The following is a 17,522-nucleotide window of genomic DNA, read 5'->3' on the forward strand; positions in this document are numbered from 1 at the left end:
TATTCCTACACATACACAAAATATTTCTACAGCTACAAAAAACTTTTTACACATGTGCAAATCATATCTGTGTGCACAAAACGTTTTCACTCATGCACAAAATATTTCTACAGCTGCAAAACTTTATTACAGATTCACAAACCATTTCACAAGCTCAAAATATTAATGACTATTATTTGATTCCATACTCTTGTGGCAGTTGTGCTGGTTATACTATGTGCCTGTTTTTATATTTATATTCTATATTTAGGCTTAAACACAAGCACCTCAGCAGCCATCTGCTTAGACCTGTTCATATGCACACAAACAATGTTGTCTTTATTGTGTAAGTTTCTTAGTTTTCACAGAGAAAACGGTACTTTAAGGTAATAGAATTGTTGTCAATTCAGTGTTTGATTATTAGTCATCAGGAGAACCTGAACCTGAGATACAAAATGGATGCTGTTGATGGGGACCTGACCTCATCGCCAACTTGGGTTGAATATCTTTGCTTAGATTATCCAAGATTGTTTTGTTTCTAGTAAATTACAGTGTCTAGTATATTGTCAAGTTCAGTGATTTGTTTTTTTTTTTTAGATGTGGTGGACTTAAGAAATGAAATTAATTTTTTTTCATAAGGAACTGTGGCTACAGATTTAAACAAGCTTTTTACACATTGGACTTTTAATGTTATCTTTGTGACATTTTCTAAAGTCTGTAATATATACATTTGAAAACTTTGTTGACCATGTGGGTTACAGAATGATTTTTAGAGGACAGAAATTACAAGAACTGAAAACATTCTTATTTACTGTATTAAGTTGATGCTCATGCAGTCCAAACATTTCCTGCTGTTAGTACTTCACAGTAAAAGCTTCTCACTGTGTGCCTTTTATTATGAAGCATGTACAGGAAATGCAAAACTGACTGCACAAGTGGTCAGTAAATATTGGTCTACATAGCAAAATGTTTTGTGCTGTTTGGTCGGCAGATCCGTTTTATATATTGCAAAGGAGGTCTTATTATGATATATCCTCAGCAGACAATGAATGGCTGCACAAAATTTCATGGCAAGCCATTAAACATGGACCAAAGTGATGGGTCAACCAACTAAACCATCTCTAGAACCATGTTGTTTAACATTTCCTGATATGGATTACTTTTTCTTTGTCATTTTGCCTGGTGATGCAAGAATAAGATTGATCAAAACCCACCTCATTCATCAATGTAGAAGTTGCTGTTTCTGTGCATACAACATAAATCACCTTCAGCTGCAGGTATGTTTCCATGGTAATCAGCTCTCTGGCACAAATAGACAGTACTACTTGTACTTGAACAATAAGCATGTCCATTATTTCATTTCATCCTGAGCAAAACAGAGGAACTAAGCAACACAAGACACTTACAAAAAAAGAGATTTTTTATTGATGGAAGAAGAGCCCCAATGATACAACAGTAAAACAGTTCATCTGGACCTTGATGCTTTTAAAAGCTGCACAGCTGATTGTTAAATCCTGGAAGTTTTCAATTGTGCCATCTTTGCATATCCTAACGGGGGTAAACATGCACTTTTCAAGGTGGATTATTAAAACATATTATTCTTTGTTTCTGAATATCTGCAAGGGACAAACCATTTAAATCAATATTAAATGTAGAGAACCCAGAATAACAGTGCTTTCTCCAACTGCTGAGGTCTGCAACGGCTAGATGGTATCTTAAACATTTATGAATCTATGCTCCAAAACAATAATACAGATAGAGGAATTGCTTTGGCACACATAGTGTAGAAATGGGAAAAGGAAAACATACAGTAAATGGTCCTTTTTGCAGACATGCACATACAAAACAAGCTTTTACAGATGCATTCTCGTACTTCGCTCATCATGTGAAACTGTTTCTTCGGGGCAGTCACTTCAACAGAGTCACAGGCACTCATGTTTTTATATAATGGCATTGCCATGGTTAATAAAAGCTTGAGCTCCTAACAGGAATAATCTGCAATAACTGTTGATGTTCAGTGTAATTAAGTTAGTAATACATGTCTGATGGTGCATGGAGCAAAATTATCTCTTAAAATAATGTGATTCAGCCCATAAGCTTTGTTTATTGAGTGGTGCGTGTCACTAAAATAAATCACAGGTCTGGTTGAGTTGGACCGTCTGTGTATGTGTGTATGCATGTGTGTGTGTGTATGCGTGTGTGTGTGTATTTGTGAAGAAAAGACAAAAGGAAAAGTACAGGATATTGCCTCTTCCTTTCAACCAGTGCGTAGGATGATGTGGACTCCAGAGTCAGTAAAAACAGGACCGCTCATGTCTCCCACTTTGAGAGCAAAGGAGGCGTCTTCAAAAGGTTTCTGCATTTGACCTAAAAGATAAACACAGATATGATACGTTAGAGCTATAAAATTATTTTAGCTTTCAAATAAAAATTCACACATATAAGGAGCTGTACATTAGGCCTGTTGGGACGAATTATGGGAGTCAAATATAAAAATAGTAAAAAGATTAATACTAATCGAATGCTGAAATTACTACTCGAATGTGTATTTTTTAATACATGTGTTGGTTAACATTAGCAAATCTCGCCCTTTAAGTGTCCCAGAATTGTCCCAAACACTGTATCTTTGCGTCCTAGGTGCTAGTTTTAATTGTTCCCAGGACAACAGGACATCCTTAGTTTCGAGCACTGCTAAGTACACAGACTCGATGACATATTTAATATTATAAAAATGCTCATGAACCAAATTTGACTACAGACTTATTTATAACCTTTCACATGTGCACAACTCTTTTTGTTTGTGTATGCGTGAATAGGACTGTACTTGGTTGTGTATTGTTCTGTGTGTGTGTGTGAAATCGTTGAGTGTGCACCTCTGCCAAACAGTCCCAGGTCTCCACCGTTCTTAGCCGAGCTGCAGTCGCTGAACTGAGACGCCAGGGACTCAAACTTCTCCTGTCCAGACTTGATCTGTTCTATGTACTCTACACAGAATACAGAAAGAAAAGAACACATTAAATATGTTGATCAGACGTCCTTATCAGTTCAGCTCTCCTCTCCTCTCCCTCAATCATTCCTTACTCTGAATGAGTTCCAGGGCCTCGTCTTTAGATCGTGTGATGTTTTGTTCCCGCCAGGAGGATGGACGACGTGACTGATTATGCTTCACCAGGAGATGAGAGCAGCGTACCTAAATGAGTGAAATAAAAAACAAAAACTAATCAATCAAAACACACCAGAATCTGTAAATAATGGATTTCTTAATGTCGATAAAGCATTAATTCCTTTTTAGATGATTAATAGGCTGTTAATAAGAACAAGCTTTGGGTTTCTATGTTCATTCATTCCCATCGTCCTGAAGAATAACTTCCTGTGTCACATTCATGAGCTCTTTTATTTGAGTTAATGGCTTATTATAAAGTGACAAAGCTTGCTGTTCTGGGTGGCCTCCTCTCCATTATGCACCATCTAATGACCTCATTGTTGCTAACATAACTGCAGACTTGATGGCTTACTGGAAAGTTTCTCATTTTACAGTAAGCCACCTGCACTTTTAAAAGTTGAGAAGCTATAGAGAGTTCTTCCATGACAATAATTAATTGGGTCAGGGGTCAGTCGTTAATGAAATGGAAATTTTATTTTCCAGAAAATAAGGGGTCATAAGGTTTGGATGAATTAAAGAGCTGGTTAAAAAGTCAACAAGTCAACCTCTAAGAGAATAATAAACACCAGGCCAGTTCATTTTTCACAACCTGGCAACCCCAACGTCCTTATGAATGTTTTTTTTAAACAGTCGATGAAGAAATAAGTTATTGATCATTAACCTCTTCCACTCCCCGAGGACGCTGGTGTCCGCGGGTGACATTACCGTCTTTCAGAGGCTGTATCATATGAAACTAGGAGACATCAGGAATCCGTTAGTACCAACCATGTCATGCTAGCTTGTCAGGAAGGGCCTCTGTGTTCATACCTGACTACTTTTCTAGGAAAGCAGATGATGCTTTTTGATAATCGATGATTCTTTTCAATTTTTAAGAATAAAATTTCTAAATTCTCTAGTTCCAATTTCTCAAATGTGAATATTTTCTGGTTTCTTTAGTCCTCTATGATAAAGACCTGAATATCTTTGGGTTGTGGACTGTTGGTCGGTCATCTTGGACTGTGAGAAACAGTGATTGACATCTTTCATCATTTTATGGACCCAACAATTCATCGTTTAATCGAGAAAATAATCATTTGTTGCAGCCCCAATACCAAGTAACAAAAAGTGATGATATCATTCCCCAATCACATTACATCACCTCTCACATGAAATGCCGCCTAAATGTTGACCATGAAGAGGAGGCACATTAGCACAGTGGACGCAGAGTCTATGTACGATATTATCAACACATTTATGAATAATTTTATTGTGGCATGTTGCAAAGTTATATTATGGCTGTAACGATTATTTTCTTTATTATTTATTTTCTAAATTCATTAAGTAATCCTTTTGTCTATAAAATGTCGGAAAAGTGAGAGATGGAATGTTACAATTTAAATACAATATATTTACTATCTTACTACTTTACTATCAAGTAAGACAACAAAAAAAATCCCAAATCCTCACATTTGAGAAGTTGGAAACTGCAATTTTGGGTTTTTTCTGCTTAAAAAACCTCTATAACGATTATTTTTATTGTCATTGTAGCTTTAAATTATATGTGTGTGTACTTATACACTTCTTAAAAAGAATATAGATTAAAATAAACAACACAAAAACCTTTTAAGACATTTATTGCACACTCATGGGATTGAAAGTACAGTATGAACTCAGTGAGGTGTTGAAGTGTTTTGGCTCCCGTCAATTTCTATAATTTCTGCAAACCACCAGATGTCATTGTTCTTGCTGTGTTCAGGAGTTTTAGTCCACCCATCACTTTTATTAACTAGGAGCAATGTAAAGACTCAACCTATGTTTTAAAGACACTGAGACTGTTACACATGCCGTCATTTTGTCACTTCTTGATAATTGCAATTCTCTGCCTTAATCAAATTAATTGAAAAGCCTTATACAGATTACAGGCTGTGTAAAACTCTGCTGCAAAGCTTTTAAGTCAACCTCAGCTGTGCTCTGTGTTTAGTGCTAATTAACAAATGTTAACAAGCACCTCACAGTACAGCCTTACAAAGCTGCTGGTGTGGTTGCAGCCTCTTAGATCTTGTTGTGTTGTAAAGCACTTTGTAACGATTGTTTTGCAAAGTGCTCCATTCATTATCCTTATGAGACATTTTTAAAAATTATACATAATAACCTTATCTGGCTCTCCACGTCCATCTCCCACTGGACGTTCCCACTGGCTGGCATTGGTGATGTGGTTGAAGTAATACACCTTGCCTGGAGGGACAAAAATAAGAGTCATTAAAGCTGCATTCATTGATTTTTATAACACATGGAGGCAGCGGAACAAGCTGAAAACACAACATTGACATCACCTTGTTTAAGTTGTTATGGCAATTGTGTTGATGCACCAATCTAATACCCCCGATCGGTATCTGCTAGGGGTGTAACGGTACATGTATTCATCCTGAACTGTCACGATATGGATGTTACGGTTCGGTGCATTCAGTTGTATGAAGAACCCTGTAGTGTTGCTGCCGTCACAATGACAAACATGAGACACATAACGCTGACCGAGTGCGACGCTATTATTAAAATATGCTGTTATCTCCATAGTGAAACAACAGTGAATACCACATCTCCTCGTCCACTTCCCCCCTCTGTGACAATCGGCTTTTCACTCCGCCTTTGAGTGAAGCAGTTTGGAACAACGATAAAAACATTTGATTTCTGATGTTGTCAGACAGCACGTCGAAAGAACCAATTCTGAGGGGGAAAAATGTAGTTAAAAGTATTGCAGTAAAAGTAGTGGTTTGGTCCCTCTGACTGATATTATTATATATGACATCATTAGATTATTAACACTGTTGTAATACTGTTACTGTTGTTCAAAATCGTACCGAGGTACATACTGAACTGTGGATTTTGTGCACTGTTACACCCCTAGTATCTGCACCAATACTGACCTTATTTAGTGGATTAGATATCAACTATGATTTGACCAATCTACATTAAATAGTTTCTTTATCAATGTCATTATAAAATTAAGGGTTTCCACTATCAGTTACTCAGTCACGATGAGCCGCCAACTCAATTTCAGTGCCTGATACTTTACATAAAACTTATTCCTACGAGTTCTTCTCAGATTTTAGATGAATTAAACTCAATTAAATTAAAAATTTGGATCAGTGCCTCCATAACTGATTTAGCAAACAGTTGCTTATTTACACATCTGCAGACATGGAACAACATTAGCATTCATTTTGAGTAATGTTTTCAGCCAACTGATGAAAGTTAAGTCCCAAATTTTACTCTGCTTTTACCGCTGTCTTGGTGGACATCAACTCCTGAGAGAAATAACCAGCTCTTTAGTTGCTCTAATGATCCACTGTCTTCACCAGATAGTCACTAACTTTGTCTGTTCGTCATACAGTGCTGGGTAGGTAATGCACATTTGTTTTTATTAGAGCTCTTTCCTAAAAACAAATGTTGATGAGAGCAGAGATGTAATGATCCAAAACAGACTAAAACACTCTGTAGATCAGTGGTAGACAAGTAGCGGCTCATGGGCCAAATCTGGCCCCCCCAACAAAAATATATGGACCTCTAATGAAAGCTTAAGTTTTTCCTTTTATAGATTGTATCAAATCTTTTACATTATTCGTCATCTACAGTAGATAACAATGTAAACACAGGGCTCATGTAAATCCCAATAAATATGACCTGTAAACCTCTTATAAACTCACAAGATGAATATCACAGATACATAATATAATTTGGCTGATCTGACCAGAACAGATTTGTGTCAATAACGGTATTTTCCTTCAACTGCAAATGAAGCAGGCCACTGTTTATTGTGTGAAGATAAGCTACCAATTACATTTCCAGCCTTATGTATGATCATTTATTTATGAGACATTTAAATAAACAAACAAAATCACATTTAAAACATATTGGGTTGTATTTTCACTGTGCATGTAAAACGTCAGCTCGATAAATAGTGCTGAAAAAAACTGGCCCACGGTTGAACCTAACTGCTTGTGATGGTTCTGTCAATTCATCACAACAAACAACCACTTTGACATTTCACACAGTTCTTCCAGACTGCAGCCAGCCTCATTAACAAGGCCCGGGACCCCCACTGACATGGACTCTATCCCACCCATGGACACTGTACTTTATACTAAGGTAAAATCTCATAAACTTGATCCAACACAGTGTTACATCAACTTGTCTCTGCATATACTATTTACACTATGAACATTTGCACATTCATAGTCAACATTCTGTACATTTCATTTCATTCTCTTCAATTTAAACCTATAGCAGCTCTTTCCACTTAGAATATATTTCATATATTTATTGTAAATTTCTTTCTTTTTTATTTAGGATTACTTAATTTTATGTATATTTTGACTGTTATGCATCACAACACCAAGGCAAATTCCTTGTATGTGCAAACCTACTAGGCAATAAACCTGTTTCTAATTCTGATAGTGAAAAAGCCTCTTTAGATGGACAGAGACGTCACAATGTGATGGGACTTAATTAGTCAGTAATTGGTTTGAATGTAAATAGATTTAAACTGTCCAAAGCTTGGCCTCCCCACGTGAGGCAGGCTGTATAGAAGCATCGCAGCCAGATTCAGCAGGCTCAGAGACAGCCGCTATGCGCAAGTCATCAGACGGTTGAACTCTGGGACTTTGTGAACATACATAACACACACACACTTAGGCTAATCATCCCCCCCACCAAGCACACACACACAAATTCTCTTTTCTACCACACAATATTTACATTTTTATCAGAAGTATTTATCACCCATCACTTATGTGCAATACAATTTTAATAACCATGCATTTAATTAGTGCTGCACCTTTGATTTGCAGTGAATCTCAAAGTTCTACAGCATTAAAAACATATAGCATAAAGAAAATAACAACAGTTAAAATGAAAAAGCCTTCCTGAACAAAAATATTTTTAAGCCTGTAATTTTTTTGGTATATACTCTAATGGGAGCTTGAGCTTCAGAGTTGCTACTTGCTGTGTTGCTATGCATCTGACAATAAAACCTCTTGAATCTTCAATCTCGTGCGTGTGTTAAACCCCTGCAGAGGCTCGCGCTCAGTCTGCAGGTGAGGCACATGAACACAATGACGTCATGCAGGGCCCTGCAGCAGCCAGGTTGAATGGAGCAGTGCGTCCATGAAGCTAAATAACAGCCAAACACCTCATTTACAATAACACAGCCTTACTTCTGAGTGTCCAGTCACTAGTTTCAGCTTCTCCTGGTTTAAGTTAAAGTTTAATCTGCCTCGTGTCAGCAGTAAACACGATGCTCGCGCTGCTAGCCGGTGAGCTAAGTTAAACATCATGTTGTCATTCAGCTAAACTCGCATTTTTATCCTCTCGTGATTTCCTGTTTCATTACCTGAGCTGCGGCTCATTCTTTTCTCCCATCCCGACGGTAGATTCTCCTCGTCTGCCATTTATTTTATTTGTTTTTTTGCAAAAGCGTTTTTGTCCAAATTTAATTTCTAAAATGTATTAGCTGCCGCGCGACAGACTGAGATGCAGCTAGGCGAGTCACGACAATCTCCGGCTTGTTTACGGCACGAGTTGTTTTCAGAATTAGACCCGCCCTTTTTTGGGCGGGTGTTTCTGTCCTGTCATAGGCTCATTTGGGCTGTCAATCACTGCCGTTTCGACTTGATTGGTCGAGAGGCTTTCATCAAACTTAATCAGCTCTTACGGCGAGCAGGACCAAAAGCGTTCCTGAAAAATATCAGCGATAAAAGGAAGATTTTGTTATTCTGCTGTTAATTTCCAGGTATGAATGTCACTTTAAACACATTTTATTTATAACTGTAACACTGTACTGTGGAAGTGTAACCGTGCTTTGTGCTTTGACACATCAACACGTAACGGTGTCGTGAGCTCAAGCTAATGTTAGCTAACGTTAACGATAAACAAAACAAATTTAAACTGACTTTAAAGGCTCTTTTTCGCCAATATGACAAGTTGTGACTCAAAGACATAACGTGTCACTATCTGTACCAGTATTACTGTCCTGAATGTCACTGTAGTAGTGGTTTAAATCCACTCAGCACTCACAGTAACCGTGCTATGTATGCTAACACACATGTCACATTTCTTTTGGATGTATCAGCAACAGAAGATGATCGAGGTGGTTTGCAACGATCGTTTGGGCAAAAAAGTCCGGATCAAGTGCAAGTATCCTTCACTGAAACTGTCACTGAATAATGCGTCCTGTCAAATGTGCATTAAAGGATAGGTTCACAGTTTTTCAAGTCTGTCTTAAAACAGCAGTCAGGTGCCCAACTGAACACTGAACGAGGTTTTCCTCGCTGTAATTATTCTTCCTGTTCTTGCTGGCTATTAAAAGATACCTTTTTAAAATGCACTTTCAATGTAAGTGATAGGGGCCAAATGCATGTAAAAGTTTGTTCAAAGCTTATTTGAGGCTTTAGCAGTCTGAGTTAGTCATGTCAAGTGGAAATCTGCCACATAACGTCAATTTCCTTTTGTGTTTCCTGGGACAGTGTTTCCCTGTTGAGCTGCAGTGGGAGTATAGTAACAAAAAGAGGGACTTTGGCACTAAAAGACTGTTGTGAAAGATTTAAATTTGGCATGGGTGAATATTGCAAAGGCACTGAAGCTCTGATATCTTCTCTCAAAAGTTTAACAGTTTTGTTACTAAACTTTGAGCTCAAGTGATATGTACTGCAACACTGGTGGGATGTGAAGGAAGGAAAATGAATGAGCAATACGGAGATGTACACTACAAAGAGACATGTATGGGAACATTTCGACTTGATATCAAGTAGAGCTGCAACAATTTATCAATTAGTTGCTGAATTGAAAGATATCTAGTAGATTTGACTCATTCGGACAGCTGAAGCTACAATTAGCTTCAGATAAACTTGTTAACACATTTTTTCACAGAAGGAGATTTGTGGATTTTGTCCCCTATCACTTACATTGTAAGTGCATTATGAAGGGATCTTCTAATGGCCCATATGATCAGGTCAAATGATTACAGCAAGAAAAAACGTATTTCAGTGTTCATTTGGGTATCTTGTTTTAAGACAGACTTCAAAAATTGTGAACCTATCCTTTAACAGGGCCCCTTTCTTTGTGCATGGAGTAAGTTTGATTTGATTGATGGTGATTTGATACATTTTCCTGGAGTTCCCACTTCTTCAAAGCCACTATAACTGTATTTATGACTGTCAGAGCAGTCATTAAGCCCAAGCCTGCAAAAGTGTAGGCCTATTCACAGTAAGGCTGCAGGTATTGATAACATTCTCAATTAATCGATTAATCTTTTGGTGAGTAAAATTTCAGAAGAGTGACAGTTGTGTATAAAGTCCAAGGTGTCGTCTTCATATTAGTTGTTTTGTCTGCCCAACAGTCTAAAACCAAAACATTTTAGTTTATTATCACATAAGAACCAGAGAATGTTTGTAATTTTTGTCTAAAATATGACTTAACTAATACTTTGTAAGTCATTACAATACTTTGTTGAGCCACCAAAGTGTAGCATATTGTAGGGCTGCAACCAACAGTTATTTTCATTATTGATCAATCTACCAATTATATTCTCAAGTAACAGTTTGGTCATTGAAATGCTAAAAAATTCAGGGAAAAATTGCATTCACCATTTCACAGAGTCCAAAACCTTAAGATATTTAATTTACTGTCATATAAGAAAAACAGCAAATGGTCACATTTAGGAAACAAAGAACATTTGGTATTTTTGCTTGAAAAAAAATGACCCCTTGATTATCAAAATAGTTGCATATTAATTTTTTTTGATCATCAATTAATCGACTAACTGTTGCAGCTCTAGCATACTGCATGTGTTACAGACACTGGATAGTAAACAGCTGGATATCATAGAAAATAGATTAATTAAGATTGACTACTGCACTGGTTAATCTGCTTCACTGTGTGTTTTTTAAAATATATTAAAGGTGGCTCTTCATCTTTAAATCACATCTTAACTACACAGTAAAAAGGTGCTGTCTGTAGCCACAGTGCCATGCCAGCCAATTACAAGCACGCTCAAAGTAAAAGCACAATGATAATTCAAGACTACGTCACCAACAAATAAATGCTCATCAGCATTCAAAGAACCAAGTTGAGCTGGATGAGAAGTAGCAGGATCATTTAGCAGGTTAACATTATGTTAGTCTAGAAAAAACACATCTCTGTTGGCAGATTTGTTTTTTCCTGTGCCACCACTTGTTCTTTCCTTAACCCCAGCGTTTCAGCTCTGAGGATACAATTGGAGATCTGAAGAAACTCATTGCTGCCCAGACAGGAACACGGCATGACAAGATTGTATTAAAGAAATGGTAAGCTGCTCTCTCTGTGTCATCTGCCCTGACAGACCTTAACAAGTCTCTGTGTGGATTTGTTGTGTAGCTAACTAAATGTTCTCTCTCTGCCCCCGCAGGTACACCATATTCAAGGACCATGTGTCTCTGGGTGACTGTATCCTTTACACAATCTTTTAAATCGCAGTGTCACCGTCTGCAGCTCTGTATTGATACTTATATGTTCTTTTATTTACACCTTTTTACATACTCAATATATAAGCATCAGACATTTTAAGCTACCAGAAACTTACATTAACACTTACAGTTGTCAGCATGGGATGATTTGACCATCATTTTCTAGCTAGCTGATAAACTTTTGAAACCTCCAAATATGCAGTACTGTGCAAAAGTTTCAGGCACTAAAAGTAAAATGAATATGCTTTCATAAAGTAATGCCATGAATAGTTTTTATTCATCAGTTAACTTCACACAAAGTTCAGTTAACAGAATAAACCTAAATCAAATCAATATTTGATGTGAGCATGCTTAAACTTTTAAAAACAGCACCAGTTCTCGGTACACCTTCACACAGTTTTTGTAGGTACTTGGCAGGTTCGGTTGCTCGTGCATCTTGGAGAACTTGTCTCAGTTCTTCTGTGGATTCAGCCGTCTCAGTTGCTTCTGCCTCTTCATGTAATCCCAGGCTGACTCCTTGATGTTGAGATAAGGGCTCTGTGGGGGCCAAACCATTTGTTGTATGACTCCTTATTCTACTTGTAGGAGAAGAGAGTTCTTTATGACTGTGGCTGTATGTTTGGGGTCATTGTCATGCTGTAGAATAAATTTGGGACCGATCAAACGCCTCCCTGGTGGTATTGCATGATGGATAAGAATATAAACATCTAAACTACCTAAAACCTTTGCACAGTACTGTATATTAAATACACAGGCAAGTATATGAGGGAAGTTGATATATCACAAGTCTAATAAGAAATTCCATTTAACCTGATTGTATTGGGACGGAGGCCAAAGTCTTACTGGATTATCTTGAAACCTGCCCTGTATACTTAAGATTGCTTTAAGTTCTTTTTTCTGATGCTTTTAACATGTTAATGGTAGTTGACATGAATCAAAAGCAGGAAAAAAGTGTCGCACACTCTGGCTCCATATGTATTTCTCTTTTTATTGGATGATGCTTTGGCCCTCAGGCTGTCTTCAAGATCAAAATTCTTGATGTTGATGTTGAAGAAGGCCTGAGGGCTGAGTGTGCGACACTTTTTTCCTGCTTTCGAGTCTGCTCCCAGCGATCAGCACCTCACTACAACCCTTGGTGTGTGTTACTTTTCCACTCAAGATTGGTGAAGAACTATCCTACGCTAATTTGTTGTACTTAACCATGACCTCTGCAGATGAAATTCATGATGGGATGAACCTGGAGCTGTACTACCAGTAAACCAGATGAAGACCACAATTCAATGATACACGGCAACCCTCGTCCTCGTTTAACACAAACACACAGATGCAGAAGTGTCATCGATGGAATCTGTCGCAGGAAACCACCATGATCAGACAACACAGCCAAAAGAGAAGAGTGGCGTCCACCACCCAGTCATGACATAGATCTCAGTTTTAGCTGTTCATTTTTGCCCATAATTGATTTGGCAAAATCAATTTTCCCACAATTGATTGGGCAAAATCAAATGTGGGCAAAAGGTATGTTTTTGTTCTATATTGATTTTTGTTTTGATATTTTGGAATTAAAGCTGATATTTACCTACCTATAAGACTGATTGCTGGTCCTTGATGTCCATTAATTGCATTTTCTCACACTGGGGGAGAGACTAATTCACCTTTTTTATGTGGAACATTTCTTTAAATGAATGTTAATAATATTAATTTTACCTCCAGTTCATCTGAAAAGTGAGCATACAACTCAAAAGTTAGTAACTTTTCAAAATTAAAAACATGCACGTGGAATGCATAGATTTATTTATTCAAAAGATCATTACACTACTGTAGGTGATGCAGTACGTGTTGAATTTCATGTCTGTGGTTACAAGATTGCCAGTGTGCAAAAACTTTTTTTTTTTTATCCTAAACCACAAGACCAAATATGCACCATTAACATGTGCTTTACTTTATTCATTCATTTATTATGGACAAAACACATTAATTCACATCAATATGAAGTAAATATATCAAATTTAGCCAAAAAGCTAATGTGCTGCAATGTCTGCAGTACCCAGACAAGTTGATGTTATACATTAAAACAAACAAACAAAACATCAAGATCATTTATGCGTCTTTATATTTCTACTTCATTGTAAAAGGGAAATTAACTTCACTTTTTACTCACAAATTTATTGGACAAGAATAGTTCCTGGTTACTTTTACATGTTAAAAGAAAAATTCACAGTTTTTCAAGTCTGTCCTACAACAATAGTCAGGTGTCCCGATGAACATTGAGATTTTTCTTGCTGTAATTATTCCTCCTGTTCATTAGAAGATCCTTTCATAATGCACTTACAATGTAAGTGATCAGGGACAAAATCCACAATCCTGTATTTAAAAGCTAATATGAAGCTCCAGCTGTCCAAATTAGTCAAATCAAGTCATCATCTTTCACAATTACTGTTTTTTAGTGCCACATTCCCTCTTTTTGTTGTGATCCTCCCACTGCTGCTGAACAGGAAAACACTGTCCGCTGAGACACGAAGAAGGAATTTCTTACTAAAAAGACTGTAACTGTGGAAAATATCTGCTTTATTTGAATAACTCTTGACTGCTGAAGCCTCATATTATCTTTTGCTCAAAACAAGGACTGTGGATTTTGTCCATCATCACTTACATTGAAAGCGCATTTGAAGGGATCTTCTAATGGTCAGTATGAACAGGAGGAATTATTACAGTGAATAAAACCTGTTTCAATGTTCATTTGGGAACCTGACTGTAAGACTTTAAGACACACTATTAATGTTACATCACACAATGATATTTTGGACAATGGTCTGCCTCTAAATTTGTGGCAGTAGTTTGAGGAAGTCTCTTTCCTGTGTCAAAAAGACAAGGCCAAGTCCACAAAGAAACAGTTTTTCCCAGTTTGGTGTTGAAGAGCTTGACTGGTCAGCACAGAGGCCTGATCTCAACCTCATCCAGCACATTTGGGACATTTGGGAACACCGACTGGAATGACATGTTCATAAAAATCACATATTGTTGTAATGTTCAGATATCCACATACTTTTGGCCATGTAGTATTTGTTTTGTTTGTAAATTATTCGTACAGAAACCAGACATTCATACGGTCTATTGAACAAAAGTTTTATTCACATCACTAGACAGTCATTAGATCACAAGTAACGGCTTCTCTTTCACACGGACACAGCCACACTCGTGCATATGAGTTAATGCAATCGATGGAAACCAGGTATCACATGGACCCGCACACATTCAGTATGGGCCTTCACCTCTGCAGCCAAGTCAGCAGTAGTCAGAGTAATCCTCCTCCACGTAGTTGGCTGGAAAGAACCCCACCTAGAGACACAGGAGCAGTGAATATGAGATACAGATGTCTAAAAGCCTGTGAGTTTTGTTTTTTCTTTCTTTTTTCTTGAGGTATTTATGTTTGCAGAATCCTCACCCGGCCGTACACCTCTCCTCTCCACCAACCGCTGTGACCTTTTTTGGAGATGATCTTGATGGTGTCTCCTTCCCGCAGCGACAGCTCAGAGCGGTCCCTGGCTGAGAAGTCATATCTGGCCCTCGCTACGCCGAAACTCCTCATGCTGCCCCCTGTCAGATAACACCATATTACAACATGGATAAGCTTAAAGGAATAGATTGACATTTTTAGGAAATACAGTAAAGTCAAGTCAGTTGTATTTGTATAGCCTGATATCACAAATCACAAATTTGCCTCAGGGGGCTTCACAATCTGTTCAGCAATACAATATCCTCTGTCCCTTGATTCAGATAAGGAAAAACTTTCCCCAAAAAATCTTTATTGATGAAAAAAAGGAAGAAACCTCAGGGAGAGCAACAGAGAAGGAATCCCAGAACGGACAAACATGCAATAGGTGTTGTGTGTACAGAAATACAGCATGGAAAAACTCACCTTCTTGCTGAGTGTTGATGAGAAGATCAACACCACTCTCGATATGAACAGTGGTATTGATCTTCTCATTTAACTCTTGACAAGACAGTGAATAAGTGTATTTCCCTGAATGTCAAACTTCTCAATTAACATTGTTATAATGAGGAGGAGTGTGTGAAGTGACCAGGACTGTAGCCAGGATTTAGAAATACTGAGGTTATGAGTCTCTGCCCCTCTAGGGAGGTTCAGGGGCAGTTACACATGGCATGACAGTGAAAAATTAGTGTATAAAATATAGTAGAATAAAGGGAGAAGCTTTAGCTTAATAAAGATATACAGCATGACTGTTACGGCCAGGACCCCTGAACTCAACCACAATATAAAAATGCAAGATAAAAAAGATGTGTTTAAAGTATTTAATGAAAACATTTCTGACTTGTTATTTAGATAGTATGTCAAGTTATGAGTACTGAAGACAATTTACCTGCAAACATAGCTTACTCATGGACAGTAATGCGGGAGGTATGGGTTCTTCTGAGGGTGCTGCAGCACCCCCTAGTGGCAGAGGGTACAATTTTAAAGTGGACATATTATGGAAATGTTTTTTTTTACCTTGTCTTTGTATGGATTTGGCAGACTGAAATATTATTTAGGTACTGCGGGAAAATGACATAAATACAGTACTCTTGGTGTTTGGCCAGGGTTTGAAGTCTTCAGATTAACAAGTTTAAACAAGCTGTTCAGAATTATTGCCCTTGATGATGTCACAGTGGGGACACAAGCAATAAATTAACATTGATTAATCAGTTAGCTGTGCTAATGTACTTTAGCCTACTGCCAAGTTTGTAATTATTACTTTTTTTTTACTCTTGGGTGCAGGGTAGCCAGGCACGGATGGATGGAAATAATTAATTTTAAATGTGGTGGTTGCTATACCCACCAAAATGGCATGTTCAGCACAAGGGAAGAAAGAGGTGGTGGAAAATTTTTGACTTGAAAAATTACAATTTGAATCAAACTTATTTCTTTGCAAAAAAAATTACTAACATGTTCCACAGATTCAAGAAAGTTGTATAAAATTGTTGAAAAGATACATAGGCCTAATATGTCTAAAATAAAGTTAAATATATACTGATAAATAATGTGTCCTTTAATTAAGAAATAAAATACTGTAAATGTAATTCTTATTTGCAATAAAATAAAGAGAAGAGGTATTAATCATTATTGATCAATGAATTATAGTGATAAATGAGATATCACTGACACATTTTGGTAATGATCACTGGACACACAACTATCTATCTGTGCCTCATTTCCTGCACATTTCCTGACCACAAAGATTGTGATACATGAAGACGCAGCATCAGAGAGCAAAAAGAATTAGGAAATGTCATTCCAAAATCTTTAGCAGCACAATGACCCAGAGGAGACGTCTCTCTCATATTTATTTTGGACATGCTATATCAGCTTCATCACCACAAACCTTGCGCAAGGCCTGGCCAGGCCCACTTGTGGAGTAGACAACAACAGATGTGATACAAGGTAGGCTATTGTAAAGTGTAACTTTACAATAATGTATTAGCCTATTTCCAGTAAGTGATTTGTTAATTTTTCACAGAGGGCATGGCCCAATAGAACTGCAGGATTATCTTATAGGCCAAGCCTAATTCATAATATTATAGTTGCAGTTTATATTTATTTATATTTATTATTTTATAGAACTGCTATGAGGCCAAACACAGATTTTATGTAGGCCTATTCCTTTACTGGATGTGGACATTAGGATTTGTTGGTTGTGGTTTGTAAACACAACATTCAAAGTTGGCCCTTCCTCCCCAGCTCAACGATACCAGAAGCGTTACGCTGCAGTGCAGTGCTGTCGCTATGTGTTTATAGAGTCTCAACCTCACACCCTACGCACTATTATTGGCTGGGGCTACACACCCAAAACCCAAAGGTTGACACCCAGAAACATCCTGAACACAGCAAAATAAGAATATAAAGG

General features: G+C 37.4%; 3 protein-coding genes across 9 annotated transcripts in view; 1 reads left to right on the forward strand and 2 right to left on the reverse strand.

Annotated features, from left to right (window-relative positions):
- Positions 1–1,381: 1,381 nt before the first annotated feature.
- Positions 1,382–8,682, reverse strand: pin1 (peptidylprolyl cis/trans isomerase, NIMA-interacting 1). Its single transcript, XM_044347491.1, has 5 exons — positions 8,511–8,682; positions 5,274–5,356; positions 3,061–3,169; positions 2,853–2,963; positions 1,382–2,346 (listed from the first exon to the last, which is right to left on the reverse strand). The coding sequence occupies exons 1-5, from the start codon at positions 8,566–8,568 to the stop codon at positions 2,237–2,239; spliced, it is 471 nt and encodes a 156-aa protein (XP_044203426.1). The 5' UTR covers positions 8,569–8,682; the 3' UTR covers positions 1,382–2,236.
- A 105-nt stretch (positions 8,683–8,787) lies between these two features.
- Positions 8,788–13,208, forward strand: ubl5 (ubiquitin like 5). Its single transcript, XM_044347492.1, has 5 exons — positions 8,788–8,909; positions 9,249–9,313; positions 11,377–11,460; positions 11,562–11,599; positions 12,834–13,208. The coding sequence occupies exons 2-5, from the start codon at positions 9,258–9,260 to the stop codon at positions 12,875–12,877; spliced, it is 222 nt and encodes a 73-aa protein (XP_044203427.1). The 5' UTR covers positions 8,788–8,909; positions 9,249–9,257; the 3' UTR covers positions 12,878–13,208.
- A 1,083-nt stretch (positions 13,209–14,291) lies between these two features.
- Positions 14,292–17,522, reverse strand: part of LOC122979774 (proto-oncogene vav-like) — a 36,875-nt gene continuing 33,644 nt past the window's right edge. For all 7 annotated transcript variants that reach the window (XM_044347496.1, XM_044347497.1, XM_044347500.1 and 4 more), the window contains 3 exons: positions 15,065–15,216; positions 14,892–14,958; positions 14,292–14,607 (listed from right to left, as the gene is read on the reverse strand). In XM_044347496.1, coding sequence (XP_044203431.1) covers positions 14,905–14,958; positions 15,065–15,216 — 206 coding nt within the window. In that variant the 3' untranslated portion in view covers positions 14,292–14,607; positions 14,892–14,904. The remainder of the gene's footprint in view (positions 14,608–14,891; positions 14,959–15,064; positions 15,217–17,522) is intronic.

This window comes from Thunnus albacares, chromosome 3 (genome assembly GCF_914725855.1).
Source record: "Thunnus albacares chromosome 3, fThuAlb1.1, whole genome shotgun sequence".
Taxonomy (NCBI): domain Eukaryota; kingdom Metazoa; phylum Chordata; class Actinopteri; order Scombriformes; family Scombridae; genus Thunnus; species Thunnus albacares.

Bases quoted from the DNA above. Each gene is read 5' to 3' on its own strand.
- pin1 (XM_044347491.1), bottom strand. From the start codon at position 8,568: ATGGCAGACGAGGAGAATCTACCGTCGGGATGGGAGAAAAGAATGAGC. The intron at 5,357-8,510 runs GTAATGAAACAG...TTGTCCCTCCAG, and splicing joins AAGAATGAGCCGCAGCTCAG to GCAAGGTGTATTACTTCAAC. The intron at 3,170-5,273 runs GTTATTATGTAT...TCACTCATTTAG, and splicing joins GACGTGGAGAGCCAGATAAG to GTACGCTGCTCTCATCTCCT.
- ubl5 (XM_044347492.1), top strand. From the start codon at position 9,258: ATGATCGAGGTGGTTTGCAACGATCGTTTGGGCAAAAAAGTCCGGATC. The intron at 9,314-11,376 runs GTATCCTTCACT...CCAGCGTTTCAG, and splicing joins AAAGTCCGGATCAAGTGCAA to CTCTGAGGATACAATTGGAG. The intron at 11,600-12,833 runs GTATCCTTTACA...TGACCTCTGCAG, and splicing joins CCATGTGTCTCTGGGTGACT to ATGAAATTCATGATGGGATG.